Source organism: Apteryx mantelli, chromosome 3 (genome assembly GCF_036417845.1).
Source record: "Apteryx mantelli isolate bAptMan1 chromosome 3, bAptMan1.hap1, whole genome shotgun sequence".
NCBI classification, from domain to species: domain Eukaryota; kingdom Metazoa; phylum Chordata; class Aves; order Apterygiformes; family Apterygidae; genus Apteryx; species Apteryx mantelli.
The window spans coordinates 77049612-77070127 of record NC_089980.1 but is presented as its reverse complement, the minus strand read 5'-3'; the positions used below and the strand labels follow the sequence as shown (position 1 = coordinate 77070127).

Genomic DNA, 20516 nt, shown 5'->3' with positions numbered 1-20516 from the left:
CAGTGTTAGGAAATTGATGAACTAAAGTGGAGACAGTCATGTCTGTTACCGCAGCTCTCCCCAGAGTACTGACTGTAACCTCTGCTTTCAGAATATACTTTCCAGCTGCTCTTATTCACCTGTTTAAAATGCCAAGAGTCTCCTTTATAATTTGCCCCACGTTGGCATCATTTTGCTGTGATGAAAGGTTGGGAGCAAAAACAACACCTGGTATAATGAGGCCATGAGAAAAGGATTGCAGAAGTCTCTCTTAGAAGTGTAGCTGGATTATAAAACCTGCTTTTCTTGTACAAGATATGTGCTGTTAGTTCTTTCAGTTAAATCACCCACAGAAATGGACTGGTAATGTAAACAGGAGAGGCATCCAAGTAACAGTCCTTCCTCTTTCTAAATCTGAGATATCCACCTGAATTCTAAAACAAGCTGGACCAGGACCAGGAAGAGGCTGTACCAGGATCACCAAATTTCCAACACAGTATTTCAAAATCCAGATCAGTCTTACTTGTAAAATGTAATGGAGTGAATTACAGTATAAACCCATCCCAGAGAGATACAACAGTGAATCTGAATCCAAACTTGGACTGGGTTTCAGGGAGCTGTTTCATGTCCATAACTAATAGCAGCATGCTGGAAGATTATAAATCCCCTTTTAAGTAATTGTCTGCATTTGATAGTTCCCTTTTGAAAAAAATTATCAGCATTTCAGGACTACAAGTATGATTCAGTTCCAGTAAATAATAAAAAGCACTGCTTAGCATGAATGCATTGAGATCTATTCACATCATATGAATTTGTTTTCATCTTTTGAAAATTGTAGAATTCTGGAATAAGCAAAATGAAAGATTTTTTTCTTTTTTATTCTGAGCCACATGCAGGAGAAGGCAGTGGAAATTTTTTATTCACAAGCACAAAAATAAAGTTTTGGCACAATCCATACTAATAGGCATACTATAGATACAAATACAGTGCACATGACATATCTGTTCCCTTTCTCAGAATAGAGTTTACAGAGTAGTTCTGAATTTTTTAAACCTCCCTTTTTAATCTGAAGCATCTCTGTCTACTACGACTTTTTACTGGTATTCTGATAATTCCTATAATGTAGGACAGTCTGCACAAAGAAGTGTTTGCCTGCTGCAAAGGAATTATACATCTGAGAAGCAGGCAAGCAGCAGATACAGCATGGGGAGAGATACAGACAGGACATATACATGTTGAATATTTTAGTAAGTATAGATGATCAATATCTGTTATTATTACCTGACCTATTTCAGCAGTCATGAATAGGAATGATACTAGAGTAATGTACAGCTGCCTTGCCAATATAACATTGCGCAGACGCTCACAGAAGTGCTATTTAGGGAGTCTGAGAATATAAACAGAGCATGAGTGAATCATATAGCCAGTCCACCAAGGTGGCTGGACAGATAAATCCAGTGGTGCTCTTCATACAGGGATCTACATTTTTTCACATTCACGTGCAGAACCAAGTAAGTCTTCCCAGTGATAAGACAGAACTTACTTACGAGGTACTACAGACTTCAGGATGTTGGTGAGCCACGAGTGTCTCACAATATGAAAAAAGAGGACTTCTTTTGTAGCTGTATAAACTGTACTTTATTAAGGCTCTTCATTTTAAATATTCTGATTCTTTTCATGCTTGGGAAATTACTTATTCAGCAAACTGTCTACTTAATGTGAAGTTTTTAAATGCAGTAATAGGTGTTCAGATTTTGTACATATACACAAATGACTTGATGTTTTATAAGAATGCAAAAGATATTTGTGAGAGAAGAGCTTTGTCTTTTCTCACAATGTAAGAATAATACACAATGTACTACAAGTAAAATGGCATTCTGAATAAGTATAATCACTGCCTTTTTGTGATATCTGGAGGCCTCTGCGACTGATTAGTCATATTCTGCATATTAATTACTAAAGGGTCAAGCATCATCATTGCTGAGTACCTTATTACCCCACTGATTTTATTCAGAGTTGCATGTACAGATCATTAGAGCTGTGTGAATAACAAATTCTTTGGTTCACTGGCAATTCTGAAAAATAAGAAACTCTTCAACTGGAAACTGTTATGAGGTTTGGGTTTTTCTTGTGGTGAATAAATAGACTGGGACACCCAAGACATTTTATTTCAATTGTGAGTGTCTTTAATAAAAGCAAAGAAAAATTTGGAATCAAAGGGTTATGTTCACAGGAGGATATGGAATCAACTCATAAAAGCTGGGAGAAGATGCTGCTCATATATATCTCGGGTCTCCTAAGAGATAAGAGCCTGAATTAAGTCCCTTCTCTGAAGAAGTCAAAGGATAGACTTAAACCCAGGATTTGCAGATAGTGGAGAAACGTGGTAAGCAGTGGGCAAGAAAGTATGTAGCTGATGATTGAGTGGCTTTGGGAATAGTGTCTACATCTCCCTCTGTAAGAATCTGCAGTGTTTCTTCTTGGAAATGCTAGACCTGTTTTTGATATTTTCTGTTATTTTTTAATTTTAGTCTAACCAAAACTATTCCCAAAAATGCATTTTTCAGTATTTTTCAGAATCTTTTTCCAAGTTTTTTCCAGAAGATAATGAAACATTTTACCCAGGTGTACTCTGATAACATCTTCAGTTCAAGAGTATAGTTCTTTCTATCCCACAGTAATAGGACTGTAGAGGACTAGAACTGGAAGAGTTTGGTCTATCTTGCTCTTCCAGATTAGGATACTCTTACCTGCTCTGCTTTCCCTCTCTCTCTCCCTCTCTGGATTGAAAACTGAACATGAATTATGTTTTATCAGTGAAATTGCTTCACAGACTGTACAATCCACTAGGAAGATTAATACAGGTCTTTTATAACTATAATCTATGTGCTGCAAATGAATAAATTTACATATATGAAAAAGAGCAAATTTAGATAATTGAGCAGTGCAAAGCTTTATGCTAGGAACATACAATAGTATCTGTTTCACCAGATGTGCGTGACTAAGCAGCTTCTTGTTACTTGTTATAGAATGCTAACTCCAGAAAGGGACATTAAAAGTATGACCTTTAAATATATATGGAGAGAAACAGTTATTTACCAAGTGCAAGAAATTGCAAAGCTTCAAGTGCAAATTATATGGCCAGTGGAAATCAGACCCTAAAAGCTGAGCTGAACGTAAAGTCATGCAGACAATAAAATATGCTTTTCCTGGCTTACATTCTTCATGAAAGGAGGATGTTGTAGCAGACTGTATAATTTATTAGGAAACTGATTCATAGAAAAGTACAATTTCTAAATACATTTAATGATATATGAGAATTGTCATTATTTATGCAGTTATTTAGTTGTATATGTTTCCTCCTGTAAACTCTGAACAAAGCAGTGAAATGCCAGCTTCTTACTTTTATCAGCAGGTACCTATGAATAGACTGTAGGCACTTGCATTCCTTCCATGTCAGAGCGTGAAGTTAGAACACAGACAGAGGGGAGAGGGGGCTGGAGTACATGACTCTTCCAAGTTTAATATTTTGACAACCTGCTCTTAGATGGATTTTTTTAGCCATGTTTTTTCCTGTGAGAAGTTTTTGCATTATAAGCAATGAATAGGTAGCAGATTATAGATTTATTAAGCAAAATCACAAAACCAGAGTAGCTAGATTTAAGAATGTTACTAAAATGTAAATTCATTATGTGTCATATTCTTTGTCTTTGCCTAGATGGCACAAATTATTGTTGACCAGAAGAAATGAAATTTGCACACTCTTCCAACAGCATAAGTGGGTGCTTATGTTAGCCAATGGCTTATTAAAGTGTTCTAATAAAGATGAGAAGTGAAATACTTTCAGTCTGATACACTGTATATACATCTTCATGAATCACTTTTGGTTCAGAGCTTGTGAAAGGGGAAATTATTTTTACAATTAGGAAAAGGCAGACTTAAATCCAGCTAATTACTTAAAACCGAGATGTCCAGCTCAGCCAGAGGCTCAGGATACAATTATGGCTGCTGTCTTTCCACGGCAATGAATTCCTTCTCTTGTCTGTTGTGACACATAGGTGAAAAACATGCAGCAGAGCCAGATGATGCAGAGCTGGTGAGCCTCAGCAAAAGGCTGGTGGAGAATGCAGTGCTCAAGGCTGTACAGCAATATTTAGAAGAAACTCAAAACAAAAACAAACAGACTGATGGAAGCCCTGTGAAAACTGAAGAAGCAACTAGTGGCAGTAAGAATGAAAATGACAATGATAACAGCAAGTGAACGCAATGCAAAAGCCCAGGAACAAATAGCCCACCAAGAATAACCACAAAAACATGTTCCAGCTCCCTGCTGCAATTTGCTAAGTGGTGCTGGCTGACAGGCATTCTGCTTTGTGAGTCTCTTATCAAAAGTTTGTTCTGAACTGAAGGACACTGCCTACCAGTTTAATTAAAGTGTTTGCATTGCTAAAAGTTTGTTGAATGCTGGGAGAGATGAACGGTGGAAATAGACAGGAATGGTGAAAGAGACAGCTCCAGTCTTCACTGGCTCTTACTACTGAGTCTCTTCCTTGCTTTGGAGAGAAACCGAACCCTTTGTGTTTGCCTTTTGGACTGTAATGGCCATGGAAGAGGCCTTGCCTAAGTGGAAACAATGCCGCCTGCATTGTTTGGCACTGCCACCGGGCTGCTCGCTCAATGTGAGAGCACATTCTGTTTCAAAGTCAACAGCAGTCAATCCTAAACTAAAAATTACCACTACAGATATTCATCACAGATACTATTACACAGTATGTAATATAGCAGGAGTTTCTCTTAAATGTGACACTGTACTATTCTTTACTTTTTGGTAACATTTGTTCAAATAAATTATATTTTTTTGACAAAGTATGACCTTTTTATACATAATAAATGTGGGCAAAATCCTTAGCAATTAATATTGTCCAAAACAGATATGTTCTGTTTATATCCATACATTAATGATTCTAAATGACATTAGTTATTATAAAATGTATTATATTGTTCTTTTCCTCTAGGAAAGAATCATGGAGCAGACTTAGTAAAGGAAGCTTTGCACAGAGAAACACAGGCCCTGTTATCCAAACGGAATCAGATAAAGAAGCTCTTATCCAGTCCTGAGATCCGCATGAAAATTAGCAAAGAACTATTTGAAGACAGGCACAACTATACCAGTAAAGGGAAAAGTTGCACTGACTCTGGATCTCCAAATGCATGACTGTAAATTGCCGTCGTGTAAAATGTCATCAGGTTTAAATGTCATCAGGTTTAAAGACAAGAAAGAGATTTTCTTTCCTCTGTTTCTTTTTTACTGAAAATATAAATGGGTGTAAATGGTTCATGGGATACGATACTGAAATACTTGCACTGAAGGAGTATATTTCATAATGATGAACTACAGCCACCCCTCAGCACAGCTTTGAAATGTGCTTGAATGTGCAGGTATACGTTATGATTCCGAAGTGGAAAAATACTGGTTTCAAATAAATCTGAGCAAACACTGTGCCCTTCCTTTATCATTGCAAATAATTCAGATTTTTCTCACAGATTATTTCTGTAGCAATGACACACAAATATTTAAAAAATGGATACTTTTAAATACTTTAAAATGTATATTTGAAAAAAGCTCTTTTAATTATCTGCCTTTTGTATATGTACTGGCATTTTGGGTTAGTACTGTCTATTTTTTATTTTTGTTTTTAAACAGCACTTGAATACATGTATAGATGCTGATATGTAGTTTCTGTTTGCATTAAGGCAAGAATGTTTAAATTTTCAAATGAAATTCTGGCTCCACTGATCTTAGTGGCAAAACTCTCATTGGCTTTAATGGAGTCAGGATGCTGCCCTCAAGATTTCTTATGAAAGTAATATTCCTTAGGATGATATTTGCCTTTTCATTTTTGTAGAAGAACAGTGGATTTTGTCTTTTGCTTTTGATATTTCCTCCATCTCTACCTTCTGCTGCCTGAGGTGGGGTCTCAGCTTGCATCAATTGTTCCCCTCACACACCTGCAGGAGTCAGTGATGCTTTGGATGCACAACGCTGCAGGACAACAACAAGTATCGGGCAGTGCAGTCCAGTACTTGTCCACTTGCACTCTTTATAAACATTTGTTTAAAACTACCTGACTGTAAAAGCTATATAATATATGTTGTGATTGGTATCAGATTTGTGTTGTTACAAAAGCTGTGTGCATATTCTTCATTGATCTCAAGCACTGGTCATTTATCTCATGCTTCATACTTAAATTTTTTTTCTGAATTTGATATATAACAGTATATTTTGAAATGCATCTCATATATTTCTGACTCCATGTTCCTAATAAAGATTTTTTTCTTTGGACTGTTTGTATGTTTTCACCCCTCTCCAAATGGATTTTAATAAAATGAAGTACTTTGCAAGTAACAAAACTGACCAGAAGAGTGCTTGTATAAATCATTCCATTAAATTGACTGTGGGTTTTGTGCCAAGATACTGATCTAGAACTTGGGTGCTGAAATCATGTGAATGAATTCATGCAGATAAAGCTAGTCCAAAGTCATTATTGTTTAAGGAAGGCACCAGTTAGCACATTCCCTCCTTTCAGTGTTAACTTCATTGAAAGGTTCCCCAAGTAAAAATTTTAAATGACTGAAATGTGAAACTCTTTAGAGATTAATTTATACTCTGAGTTGTATGGGTTTAGAAAGAAGTTATTTGTACAGCTTGCTAGGGTCCATACCCACCCTTCAGCCTTTAAACTGAGTTTGACTTTAGGAAGTAGCCTCAAATTTGGTATAGAAGAAAAATATTTGTCTGAATTTGCCATCATTACTGGAGATAGAAATCCAAACTTTCACAAGCAGATCTGTAAATTCCTGCACAGTAGCTTCCACTCTCTGCACCCAGTGTGTTCCCATATTCCATAGGATGGCCTAAGGCAGAGGAGAGAAGCTGAAATTATTGTGTCCTTATATAAAGTAAGTTTCTTTGTCATATCAAACGTTACTCAGTACTTGTTCATTCAGAGATAGCTATTCATCATGATATCAAGCAATTTAAATCCAATTTACAGATGACAATACAAAACCAGACAATCAGGTATAAAAATAGGAAAACAAGTTACTGTATTATCTCTGAATCTCAAGTTGTCATTTCCCTTTCTTCCATACAAGTCATTACCCTGAATAAGTGCCTTTTTTCATTATCCAGCTCATAACAGTCATAATCTACAAGTTTCAAGTAAAGCCAAAGAAATTAATCACTGAGTTTATGTGCAGATGCTTTAATAGGTGATGTGATCAGACTCTGCTCATTCACAGTTCTGGCTGAAAAGCATCCAGCTGCCTAGACACATGGAAGGGGACTTAGCAGCCTGAACATAGGCATCTAGTATCATTTGAAATGCCCTAGAGTATCTGACAACTACATCAGCCTGACAAAAAATGACAGAAACCACAGAGGAGACACATTCTTCTGGATCAAGAACTGCAGGCTAGAGAATACCCCAAGGCTTCTAAAAAGATACTAGATGCCTATGTTCAGTTTAAGCAACTGAATCCCACTCTTGATTTTTGGATGTTTTGACCCATGAAAATCAATGAGACTTCTGACTCTAAATCATTCAGCTTCTTTCGAAATGCCAATTGCAGCCTTAATTTCTGGTTTTGACATGACATCACTACTAATTTACTCAAAATTGACCACAAAATCAGCTAAAATAAATCCTGCATCTGGATTCATTCTCTTATGACAACCCTTCTTCTTCCTTTCTCTATGTTCTTGCCTCTGGTAGTGTGCAGAGAGCATACCTAGCATGTAAAGAAGACAGAACAAGCCTGGCTACCAAATTAAAGCATAAAACTATTGTATGGAGATGTGAAATGAGCTCTTAAGAATGCAGGTACACAGAAACTAAACCTAATATAGAAAGGTGTGAAGCTCTGAGCAGCACACACCAGAAAAAATATGTTGCCTTCCTCATAAGACATTGTCAGACAACAACTCATGTTTTTAATTAAACAGTCCTTTTGGGAAATGTCTTGAGGTAGTGATGCACAGGTTATTCTGGGAAAGTGTTGGCATTTAAAAGCAGATGGCAAGAGTTTGTTCAGGTTTTGTTTTTAGTTCTGCCTTCTAACTCACTCATGCTCAAGAGTATTTCTACACTGTTGATCGCGAAAAAAGCAGTTGCTCAGCTTCCCAAAGTAGTTTAGCTGGAACTCTTTGGACTGCTGCGACCCATCTGAGAAACTTTCTGAAATCTACACCTGGTCTGAGTGTAGATCCCAAAAGTTGCAGAAGCCATATGTTTGATATCTAAGCACCCCTTGCCATATGTTGACTGCTATGTTGAGGTGTGCACTCAAGAGGTGTTCAGGAGTTGATAGAATAACCAGAGAGATCTGTAAATCCCGGTAAGTCCTGACCAATAAAGACACTAATTCTCTGATGTATGAAGAGAGACTGTTTTAGAAGCAGATGATTTTAAGCATAGGAAAACACGGAGTAAGCATCCTCGGACTGGTAGCTAGATAGCAACACAGTAGATGGATGTGCATCAAGCTCTTAGTAAAAAGAAAACCAAACAATATTTCTGTGTTGACTGAAGGTGATACAAATCTAAACAGGGATTGGAGCTTAAGGTCAAATCCAGATATTGTATATCCACATATACAGATATTGATATCCACACTGCGCAATACTCTAAATCGGCAAATAATTCTACTGAAATAAATATGATGCCTTGAGCAGTAAAATATCATTTAATATCAAGACTGGAAGTTAGACCTCAAGAGGCTTCATGTTCTGTATATAGAGGTTTCTGATTATCACTGTGCACACTTTCTGTGTACTATTTTATCCTAAAGGCCAAGTGACTCTCCATCATGGATCAAAGTGTGTCAGCCATGCTTCATTCAGGTGACAAGAATGATACCATTTGATTTTTATGTCAGTCTAGTCATGACATATATTCTTGTTGGAATTTCAGTTTTATAAAGATCTTGAGACATATCTTAAGCTGCTTGCTGATATATGTGATCAGCAAGCAGGAAAAAGAGGTGAGAAATAACAAAGTCACTGCATTCAGCAGAGCTTGCAAGTTGAAGTTTAGTAGAAATACATGTTCACTTGTTAAATTCAATTACTTTGTAGAGTTCTTTAGTGAAATTAAGTGTGAATTGAAAAACTTTCATTGCAGATGAATTACAGCCAATGAAATACACTATCTGCAGAGCCAAGTCGACTCCTAAAGAAACAGGTGAATGAATTCGAATTCTGCTGATTCCAGTAGAGACTGGTAGCCAGACACCTGAGGCTTGTTTCGTTTTCTTTCTAGTGTGGGGTTTTATTTTATGTGTGAACTCTCTCAGTGTCTGTTCAATTCTTAATAATGTGTTGTTTTAGCCTTAAAAAAAATGTATCTGAACTGGTAGTGTAGCTCGGAGCAGTTTCTCTCTGGTGAGCCCTTTCAGTGGAGTGGGAAAGTTGTCACTGACTTCGCAAAGAAGATGACATCCTTGCAGAGAAACTTGTGGTCTTACTGCGTAGTGTAAGAGACCTCAGGAAGGCCACATGGCTACTTGCTGAGGTTGTGATCTACAGGTGACTACTGTCTGATCATCAGACAGCTAAGGCCGCTTAAAACCACTCGGCAAATACAGTCCCTGATGGATATGTCCTCCTAGAACGAAGATGGTGAGTGGTTAAGCTACATGATTAGTAGACAGTCAGATAAAGCAAGTGTTGTTTTAGCCTTATGAAAATTGTTCTGAGCCAAGGTCATGTAGTAATTTAATTTGTGAGCACCTTTTAGAATTTCAACTCTTCCATAAGGTTTCACGTAATGATAAAGCATAATCGCTGAGGTTGATGGAGACTGCCTTGGCCTTCAAAGGACTAATTAGTGCCATGCTATAATGTTCTATAGAAATGAATTGCATTTTTTTATTTCAGTTAAGCAAAACTGGCATGGTTTCAGAGGCAAGAAGTCATACCATTCTTACGGAAAGGGAACTGTTTGGACCCAGGAAATAGAAGCACATTAATGCTGACATGTTTTACTCTGCTGTTCCTTTGATCAATACAATTTCTGTATAAGCAAGTTCTTATTGTGCACTCATCTTCTCATTTATATTCTCCTCATGGTAAGTCTTTATAATGAGAACATTTGTACTGAATGAAAATCAGTCCCGAGAGACGCCTGGTTGAGAAATAAAATATAATCATAGCGGAGCAATAATTAGAACAGTACATAGGAAAACAAAAAGTGATATGCCTGCCATTCCTGGCATAGCAAAAGGGACACTCCAGCATTGACAGGCAAATGCTTTTACAGCAAGGGGCTGGAATTTGACTGCTGTGACTGATGGCACAAAAAGACTCCTGGGTTCTGGTCTTTGTTCCAGCTGCTGTTTATGCGCTTTATATAGTTCCTCTTGGATGCAAAATGCAGTCTGGGACATGGGACTATTTCTTCCAAGGGACTATCCTCATTACTGGAAAATGAAGTCCCCTTTTGCTCTTGGCAATTAAGGATTAAACCAATAAAAAATGGAGAACTGCAGTAGTTAAAAAGAATTGATTAAGAAATGACACATGAGGATTTCAGCAAAAGCTTATTTGAAATAAAAGTTCTCCTTTCAGATAAGAAAGGAAGAAATGTTCTGGGGTCAGGATTGACTATGGATTCTGTTTTGTGGACAAAATTACAATTTGAATTAAAGTCAGGGAAACTGTTACATTTTCAGAATCCTTTTTTTTCTTTTTCCTTTTTTTCCAGCTGTACAGGGGACTTCAGAAAATGAAATACTCAGAAAAAGAAAACAGAAACTAATATAACTAAACTCCAGTCATAACTCAGACAACCAAAATATCACAGGAAAGCAAAGCAAAGAAGAAATGCCAGGAGCTACTGGTAAATTTAGAATGTAGCAGCCACTGTAAGACAGATTTAATAAGTCAAAATGTTTAGAAGAATAAATGAATAAAAGTGGTAGTGTTCTCTGCATCTGGTCAGTCCAATGGTGTACATCTGTGCTTGTCACTCTATGGGCAAATGTCACATTTTCCAGTCACATTTTCTGATTGAACACATTGGAGATGAAAGGCTGAATGATTGTGTTGCTGTGAAATACCGCTCTGGCAGAGCACTGAAATAAAATGATTCAAGAAATATTGCAGAGTAGAGGTTAAGTGAAGAGCAAGTGATCTGAGATGATTGAATCTGCAAGCTCAAGCGGATGATCTTTAGAGAAGCTGGGAGAAGCAAAGAAACAGAACATACATTTGAAACTCCTTTTACAACTAAATTACATCATTTATAGGTCCACTGAACTTCTATGTCTAGAGTCAAAAGTGGACGAAGTAGTCCCCTCCTTAAACGTGCAGAAAAAGCTACAGAAATTAACTGTAAATAATCTTATAACTCTAGCATAGCTATGTTTCCAGCCAGCAGGGCAGCAACGCAGAACGAAATGGGAAACAAGTCTCCCTTCTCTAAGAGCAAATGTGTGACTGAATGGTTACAAATGGCTGAACGCAGTAACTGCAGGATCAAGCCGCTAGTTGTGTTACTTTATGCTTGTAAAATACATGAAATTGGAATACAAATCATGAGTAAAGGTAATGAAATATGTATTTTTTTGTATAGGTAATGTCAGCAAACTTATTTATACTAATTACCAAAACTGACCTACTGCAAAATCAGGCAGAATCATCAAGAAAATATGATAATTAGAATAATTAAAAGCAGCTTTACCATTATGCTCTAAAATAAGATGTATCACTGCACCTGGATGATTACTCTTGTTTGCAAAACAATCGCTAGGAAAGGGAATACATCAAGAACTGCTAAACCAGCATACTAAATGAGTTACACTGGAAAGATAAGGAAGAAGTTTCAAAAGAGAAAGTTCAAAAAGGAGAAAGCAGGTCAGTTTTTGAGTAAACTGAGGCGTGCATAACTCCACCCTTGGCTTAACTTCACTTGGCAGGTCAGGTCTCCAAAATGTATAGATCCACTATGCTAAAACCATAAAAAAATCTGTAATGTGTTAATCAAGGAAATACAAAACTGAAACTGCCTTTGGTATTAAATCCAGCAGACATATAGAAATAGATTAATTGTTCATAAATCTAGCATTTATTATAAATGATATGGCATTTTTGTTACATAGGAATTCTTCTACATCTTTCTGTGCAGACACAGTAATAATTTTTCTAGAAATATAGGAAAGGGGCTGAAATACCTAGAACATCCACTTAATTTGTACCTCAAAATATTAATAAAAAGGAAATGAGATTATGCACCTTTTAAAGTGACTTGAAATTAACTTAATTAGTTAAGTACTAGACACTTTTCAGTATATGAAGATTTATTACTTTGAAAATAATAGAGGTTAAACATGTTACTGGACATCAAAGGATTTAGTGAGTCACACAAAAGATATGCATGGAGAAGCCACAGATCAATTTGTCTCGTTTTGTCTTGCTGCCATCATCTTAACTTCAGCCAATTAAAGGACTACTTTCATCTGTGTAAGTGTGGAGATGTTTCTTTGTAATTATTTATTGAGCCCCCAGCTGTTTTACTAGTGTGGCATTTCTGGACCGTTGATGGGAATTAATAATTTACATAAATTAATAATTTACAGTAGGGGGCCTGATTGGGTAACAGAGCCTGGAGGCCATGGGATCAAAGGGAAGATGATCTTCACTGTAGTCATTGAACTAACTTAGCAGGATCATGAAGAGAGAATAGAAGACCATATATGGCGAGTCTCCTGTCTTTGCGGAGAAAAGCAGTACGCTCTAACAAGTTCAGTGAACAACCTACCCCACCAGCGCAGGAAAATCTGGGCTGGGCAAGTAGGTCCTAACTCAAAAGGTGTTATGGCCTCTCTTTCGGGACAGTTTGTTTGGGCATATTTAACTGGACAAACAGGACATACACAACTCAAAAGCAGAAAGCAATTATTTATTGCCTAACACACAAAGATAGCTAGGATCTGAGAAATGAGTAAGATATGCATTAGCACGCTCACCACCCCAAAGACTCTTTGCTTGGCAGGCGGGCATCCAACAGGAGGGGAAGGCTCAGTCCCCACGGCTCCCGGGAATGGATTCTCCGTGGTGGTGGGCTGCCGTGGGCCACCACCTTTGCCGATGCTGGAGTGTTGACGGCTCGACCTGCGACCCTATGATTCCCAGCTAGGCCCTGCCTAGCCAGACCACCCTCCCTGATTTTGTCCACCCTCCTTTTTGCTTTTTCCAAACTGGTATTTTTCCTCTTGGATCCATGATCTACTATCACTCCTGTCTCAACTGTCCAACCTCCACTTGAAGGTTGACATTTGTTATCTTTCTACAGACTGTCTCACAGCTCTTTCTCAGTGGTCTGAGTCAAAGTTGCACAGCAGGGCAATGTCAGAGCAGGGCCTTGGCTTCTCAGTACGTGGGCAGCTAAACCCCTGACTGGATGGAGGCTCGCAGAAGGGGCTGCAGAGAGAGAGAGAGAGGGTCGCAGAGGATGGTCTGTCTTTGCAGTAAGCCAAACATTAAATCACAGAAAGGGAAGAGAAACTGAGACATGACCTAGTCCATTCTTCTGACCAAATGTGTGCAAAAATGTGTGCAGAGACATTGTAGAATGGTCCAAAATACTAAATAAAGATACTTTGATCACATGAGGGCTGAGAGAAAGGCCTGCGAGTGCACAAACACCAGGTGAACCTGCAGGCTGGCTGTAGGTGGCCTGTATTAGGCAAGATAGCTAAGTCCTGGCTGAACTGTTCCACTCCCAGAAAAGTAAGTAAGTGAAAACACGCTGATGAACGACAACCATGTGTGTACTGTGCACTCGGGAGCCTGCTCTCAGGCTGGGGGCTCAGTGCATGTTCAGCTGATCCCTGAGTAGGCCAGGGGAGCATGAGTGTGCAGGTCAGAAGGGAGCCATGGCATGATTCGGTTGGGATATTCTTGCCCTGCATGACACCCATAGCCACAAGGCAACCAGAGATCTAGCTAGATCCGCAATTATAATGTGAGTTGTTCCCAATACCACCAGACATTTCCATCCATTACTACATAAGCTTATGCATGACTGGATTAATGTTACCTATTAATATTCCTCTAACTCAAACTGCCCTTCCCAGAATTAGAAAAAAGAAGTTTTAGAAAGACGTTAGCTAACTTTTGTTAATCATTATTCTTTAAAGAAATCCTTTAGCAATTTGCTAAGCCAGAACATTAGGCAAACATTTTCTCACTCCATCTTCTTTTCTCACTCTAGACAAATCCACAGAGAAGTGTCCTTTAGACATGGCTGGTCCCAGAAAGGTCAGGCACAATGGCACAAGTGGGATATGGCCAAAATTAAATGGAAACCTAGAGAGAAGACACAACACATACATAAAATCTCCCTTCCTAAGTCTCTGTATTGCATCTAGATTTTTTCTTCCCTGTTTTGTCCAGGAGTAATCTTGCAGGGCTCCTCTGATGAGGGCTACATGGTGTCATGGAAATGCTAATGTTCAACAATTTTACATAATTCATCCTTGACTATCTGTATTATGTTTGCAGGTTTGTATAAGACCAGTTTAAAAATAAACGCATGAGCCAAGCAGAGACCCTGCACAGTCTGGAACAAACATTGCAGTGACTAAACTGCACTTTCCCCAACACCAAATAAGCTTCATAACTTATTGACACTTACCTTGGAAATTGTACAAATAATTTAAGAAGTTTTCAAAAGAAACCATTTCCTAAACCAGAGAGAGAGAAGCCTGCCAATGAGTTAGCTGTTACTCAGACATTTTTATGAGGGGTGTGCTAGGACAGTGTATACAGCACAGGCCAAAGACTCTCACCTTACGGCTCCTGTTGAAACTCATTCATCGTCACACATGAGCCCAGGTTCACATAATTCGCTTTCTACTGCAGCTACAGATGTCCACCCCAGATGGGTTACCTATATGAGAAAAAGGGGTTTGCACATACATGTGAGCACCGTAAGGTCTTCCTCCCCACCATCAGTTGCTTTACTAGAGAGAAAAAGAAGCTGGGATTGGCAGCACCCCTAAAAGCTAAACAAACCCAGGCTAGGAAAGATTGGTGAAACTGATTTCTAAGTAACCTTCACAGAGGTCTTTCATCACTCAGATTTCTGTATTGAGAGAAAGGATGCAGAAATTGAATCTTGAACCTGTGATGAAGATTCTTCCCCTACTTGATATATGCGTATGGTTTATATTACACTGCATTGAACATGAAATCAGAGGCTAATTTTTCTGTTTCAGTGAATATTTTTTTAAAACTGTTGTTTATAGGCTGGGCTAGCATGATGTGTAAAGTAGCCCCCCCCCCTTTTTTTTTAATTCAGACTATTTTAGAGTCATATTTAGAAACTGAAAATGCCATTGCTACCTGACTGCGGTCAATTCACCTAACAGTCTACAGAAGAAAAGTACCCAGGATGCGACACTTATTTACATTAACAGAAGTGAGAGTAGACTTAGGCCAACAGTGAATACTTTTGAAACTCTTCTTCTGAATCTGTGGGATTAAACCCAGTCAAAGAATGGAAAAATAGACCTGTGAACATATTTACAAATTAATTACACAAGTTACATTATTGCTTTTTATGGGTTCATATATCATTATGCATGAAATTATGCATGAATAATCAGCCCAACTTCTTCTACAATAAACAAAACATTAGAGAATCTTGACAGTCTGTTCAAAGAACTAACTTTTTTCTCTGTTTTTCCCTGTTTCTCTGCTTATAGCATTTCAGAGCCAAATGAAAATAGGATATGTATCTTCTGACTTAACAGGCATTACACATATCAAATTGAAGGCTACATGAAAAAATACATCTTTTCAAACCAAAAATTTTCTCCTTATGTTTTACTCATGCGAACATAAGCATTGAGTTAGAGCAAAGATCCATTTTGTTGGCTTTCTAATGGTAGCCAGCAGAGGCTGCTTAAACAGAGGGAGCGGAGTGTTTTTTTTCCTTGGCAGAACCTCCCAGTTTCCAGCAATCAACTCTTTAGGGATTTTGCAAGTAGGAGCTTGTGTCTGTAACTGAAGGCTTTGATTACCAGCCTGATTACCAAAAGCAAAAATGCTTTCTAAAGGGCAATGAAGAGACATAAGAAGAAAATAAGAAGAGACAATTGGAGGCATAAGTGAATTAATGAGCTATGGAGAAACTCAGTTCTATTTAACAATAATGAATTGCATATCATTTGGCATAGTCCCAACTTCCAGAGAAGTAAAGGTGCCAAAATGCTGAGGGGTTGGCTTTGCTAACATATACTACCATTATCAGCTATAAATCTCCACCCATAGAGTGCACAAGGAATGGAAAGGCATGTATCACCCACCAGTTCTTTGAATTATGTTGTTAGCCTTGCTCAAAGCACATAAATAGTCAGATTGAGAGCTGTAGCAGCACAGACACTCTTTCTTTTTGTTGCCCTGATGAATCAGAAATGTTTGGCTATTGCAAGGAAAAGTGGATGTTCCTAGAGATAAGGTCTGTTTTTCAGGGACAGCTTTGTTTTTCAAACAAGACAATCTAAATCCCAAATGTCTGGAAGTCCCAGAGGCCATGACCAGAGTCCAGGAGTAGTCATGCAGTTCTGTATGTTACGGACCCAGTACCATTAATAGGATCTCCTTTTCACAGGTGAGTAATTTGGGTAATTTCACCCTTTTCAGAGAAAAATGTATTTCAACCAGACTAGAGGGTCAAATCCATTATATTAGACAAAATAACCTAACATAAGATAGAATTGTAGCTGCAGAAAATAACGACATACTTAAAAAAAAAAAAAAGCTCTTACTGTGCTATTAGGTCAGAAAGAAAGTGACCTGAAAAATAATTACAGTTGAAATTCAGTCCTGAGGCACTTTCATTTTTCCACTTAGTTTTGGGTGTGAAACGGAATTGCCGGAGCTAGCAGGAGAGTCTGATTCTTCTCAATGCACCAAATCTGCTAACTGGAGAGAAAGCATTATTCAGATTCCTCTTCTGTTATGTTCCTTTCCTTTTTGTGCTCTTTTAAATTACGGTTCTTTTCAAATACATGGTAACAGGCTACATGCATATTATTACTTAGTGCTTCAGAGAGCCAGGATCCTAAGGGATTGGTGCAATGCCCAAGGTATTGCACTAAGGAGCATCAGAAGAATGTGGCAGGAATGAGGCTCAAAACAAACAAAAAAGGGTTTGTCATGCTGCTAGTAATAAACCTGTGCAACCTATCACCAAAGGGTCTTGTGAATGGAAAAAGTACATAGCTCAGGGGGATGACTGGGTGAGTAGTCGAAAGGGAAATCCACTGAGGATTGATATGGAAAACATACCCAGGTCAGGAAAGTCCAAGCCCTAAAACTAGTTGGAGGTCTGGAGAATACTGGGAGAAGAAAAATATCTCATATTCTTGTCCCTACTCCTTTCTGGGCATCTGCCTGCATTGGGGAGAGGGTTATTAACCCTCTAAACCCTTGGTCTCACTGTTCTTACATTCTTATTCCTTTGAAAAAGTCACAAGTGGCCTTCCTGAACAACAGAATATGTAGCTTTTTATTTCCGTCTTTTAAAATAGTAAATTATTAAAGCTTTCAATTCAGCCACTCTGTGAAAGCCGTGGGCTCTATTTCCAAAACTCCTTGGGCTTTGGAAAATTGCAGTACTATACATTGGATCATATACAGGAAAAACGTTGTTACCAAACTGCAGTCAGATTACCAGTCAAAATAATCATAGACTCAGCAAATTCAGGACAGCCTATTGGAGGTGATAAAATGTGCAGTTTCCTCTTTTATAGCCTGAAGGGATTTTCAGACTTCAGCAGTATCTTTCCCACTGCTGGCCCAGAGAATTATCCATCCTCCTCCATTGTCCCTTCCCACTTAGTTCAATTTAGAGCTCATTAGTAACACAAGTAACCTACTTGCTATTTCTCTTTTATTTTGGAGTGTGTCTGTGTATGTCAACGACGAGGGCTCCATGTCCTGAGAAGGTTTCTCCTTTCCTTCTCCTCCTCCCCGCTCCCCGCTCTCAAGAGACAAATGGGATGAGCAGAGCCCTCCACCCCGGCTCTCATTTTCTGTGACCAACCTTTGTGTTTTATTTTTCTGGCAACCTGAAGATTGTTGAATCCAGATTGTGGAATAGCTGTACTTCCTTAGCCATCTAGGTCAGTTCCTTTCTACCCTTCTGTCCTTTTCTTCTGTCTCTGTTTACCTGCAATTTTCCCTCTACAGCACAGCTTCACAGGAGCTCTCAAACATGTGATGACAAATGTACTGCCAACATCAAATACGTATTATGTGACTGAATGTTATGATGACAGGTCCCAAACTGAGTCAGCTCCAAGATCTTGCCTCTTTCTAGCTTATCTTTTCCAAGAGCTCCAAAGACTGCTGACATGCAATCATACCGTATGCAGAGAAAATATAGTGGCCCAGAAATGCTTTCTGACATGCCAGCCCAGCAAGGGATAAATTCTATGCACAAGGTGATTGGTACCTTCCCATTAGGAATCACCCTTTGGAATAGTAGTTTTACAAGTTACCTGCACTCTTTAGAAGAGTGTTTTCTTTGGTGTAGTAACAGTTACTCAATACAAAAGGTTCTGCTCTTTGGATATATCTAGGTGCAGGTTCAGATAGACCCTTTACAACAGTGGGTTATTAGAAGAAAAGGAAAGGGAGGAGACAAAAATGGCTCCTTGAGAGTGTCAAGCTTCATACAAAAACAGAAGGGTCTGCCTTGGCACCTGGGGAAACCTCTACGGGATGAAGTAAATGTAACCACTATAACTTTGGCTTGAATTGCAGCAAGCCAGACGTACTGTCTGAAGTATGAATTACCACATTTATTTGAGTGCATGCAAGTGCTGAAGCTAGTAAGATATTTTCAAAGACTACACTGATTGTTTCACTGCTTGAACGAATTAAATTTTTCAAAAAATGAAATAGGAGTGGAAGGGCTCCTCATTGATGACAAGTGGTCATCAATGCCTGATAATTTCACTTGGCAATCCATTTTTAGTACTATGGGAAACCATAAACAACCATTCCCACTTCACTTTTTCCAGGTCCTGCTTTTATGGACCATTTATCCTATACAGTCCCTCCGTTAGTTTCTTCTCACGTAGGAACTATACCATATCTCTGTATTTTCAACCCTGCTGGCATTTGCTATACCTTTCTAGCTCTAATATAGCACCTCTGGGGATAATGTGACCAAAATTGAATACACTGCTGGCATACCAGCGACTTAAACAGGGTGGCACGATGATATTTTCTGATGATATTCTCTATTTCTTTCCTAATAATTCCTAACTTTCAGTTTAGCTTTTTGATCACTGGCCTGTACTAAATTAAAAATTTTCAGAGAAATATCCACAGAGATTCCAAGATCTCTTTCCTGGGTAGTAATAACTAATTTTGAGACCATTATTGTGAATGTGTAATCAGGGTTGCTTTTCCTTCATGTGTTACTTTGTATTTACCAATATTGAATTTCATCAGCTATTGCATTATCTACTGACTCAGTCCCATGAAATCCTTTTGCAACTCTGCTTGGTCTTAACTTTGACTACTGTGAATAGTTCAGTACCATTAGCAAACATTGTCTCCTAATTCCTCACCTTCTTTTCATTATCAGTTATGAACATTTATGGAGTTCTACAGCTAGACCCATTCCATTTCCTATTTGCAGCCTGTTATTGCACTAATTTTATCCCCCTAATTGCTTAGTTTTTTAAAAATTCTTTAATGAGAGACATTTTTCAAATGATTTGGTGATTAGATCATCCTTAATTGTATGTTTGGTGACATCTTCAAATAAGTGTAACAGATTTTAGTCTAAAAGCCACGTTGATTCATTCCCTGTATATAATATGTTTATCTATAAAAGTGCTAATTATATTTTTTAATATTGTTTCCATTAATCTGCCCAGTATATAAGCCAGATTTATCTCTCTGTACTTCTCAAATTTCCCTAAGGGTCTTATTAAATATCAGTGTCACATTTACCATTTTCCAATCATTGGGATCTGAGTTAATTTTAAGCAACAGGGTACAGATAACAGTTGACAGTTTGGTCATTTCAAACCATTCTAAGATTGAGCCAAGTAGAAGTTATTCACAGTCAGGTAGCAGGACTTCTCCTTGTCTGAATGTCTTTTGCTGCATTGCTGTGGGAAATTTCAGAGGAGAAGCAATGCCATGCTGCAGGAATAGCACCTCATCTACCTTCAGGTGAGCACACCTTTCAGTTATACCAACTGCTTTCAACTCAAGGACTCTGGGGATTTGTTAAACTACTTATAACAGGTAGACAGAAGATAATAAGAAAGACAGGCACCTCTTGGCAGCAGCCTTATTTGAGTATACAATGCACTTCCACTAGGAAGTTTTTAGAGGTCTTCATGTCAAAATATGCTGTGGAAATTGGGTTAGATCCTTTATCAATACATGCGTAACAAAAGTGGCATGGATTGGTTAATTTGCTGTGTGAGAAGCACATTCAACT

At 38.2% G+C, this 20516-nt stretch overlaps 1 protein-coding gene across 4 annotated transcripts in view; it reads left to right on the top strand.

Moving 5' to 3' along the window:
- The window catches only part of AKAP7 (A-kinase anchoring protein 7), a 99429-nt gene extending 93079 nt beyond the window's left edge, over positions 1 to 6350 (top strand). For 2 of the 4 annotated variants that reach the window (XM_067293720.1, XM_013959087.2), the window contains exon 8: positions 4038 to 5074. In XM_067293720.1, coding sequence (XP_067149821.1) covers positions 4038 to 4240 — 203 coding nt within the window. In that variant the 3' untranslated portion in view covers positions 4241 to 5074. Of the gene's footprint in view, positions 1 to 4037 lie in introns of all 4 variants that reach the window. The other 2 variants (XR_010883752.1, XM_067293722.1) reach the window with 2 other exon arrangements.
- The last annotated feature ends 14166 nt before the right edge of the window (positions 6351 to 20516 follow it).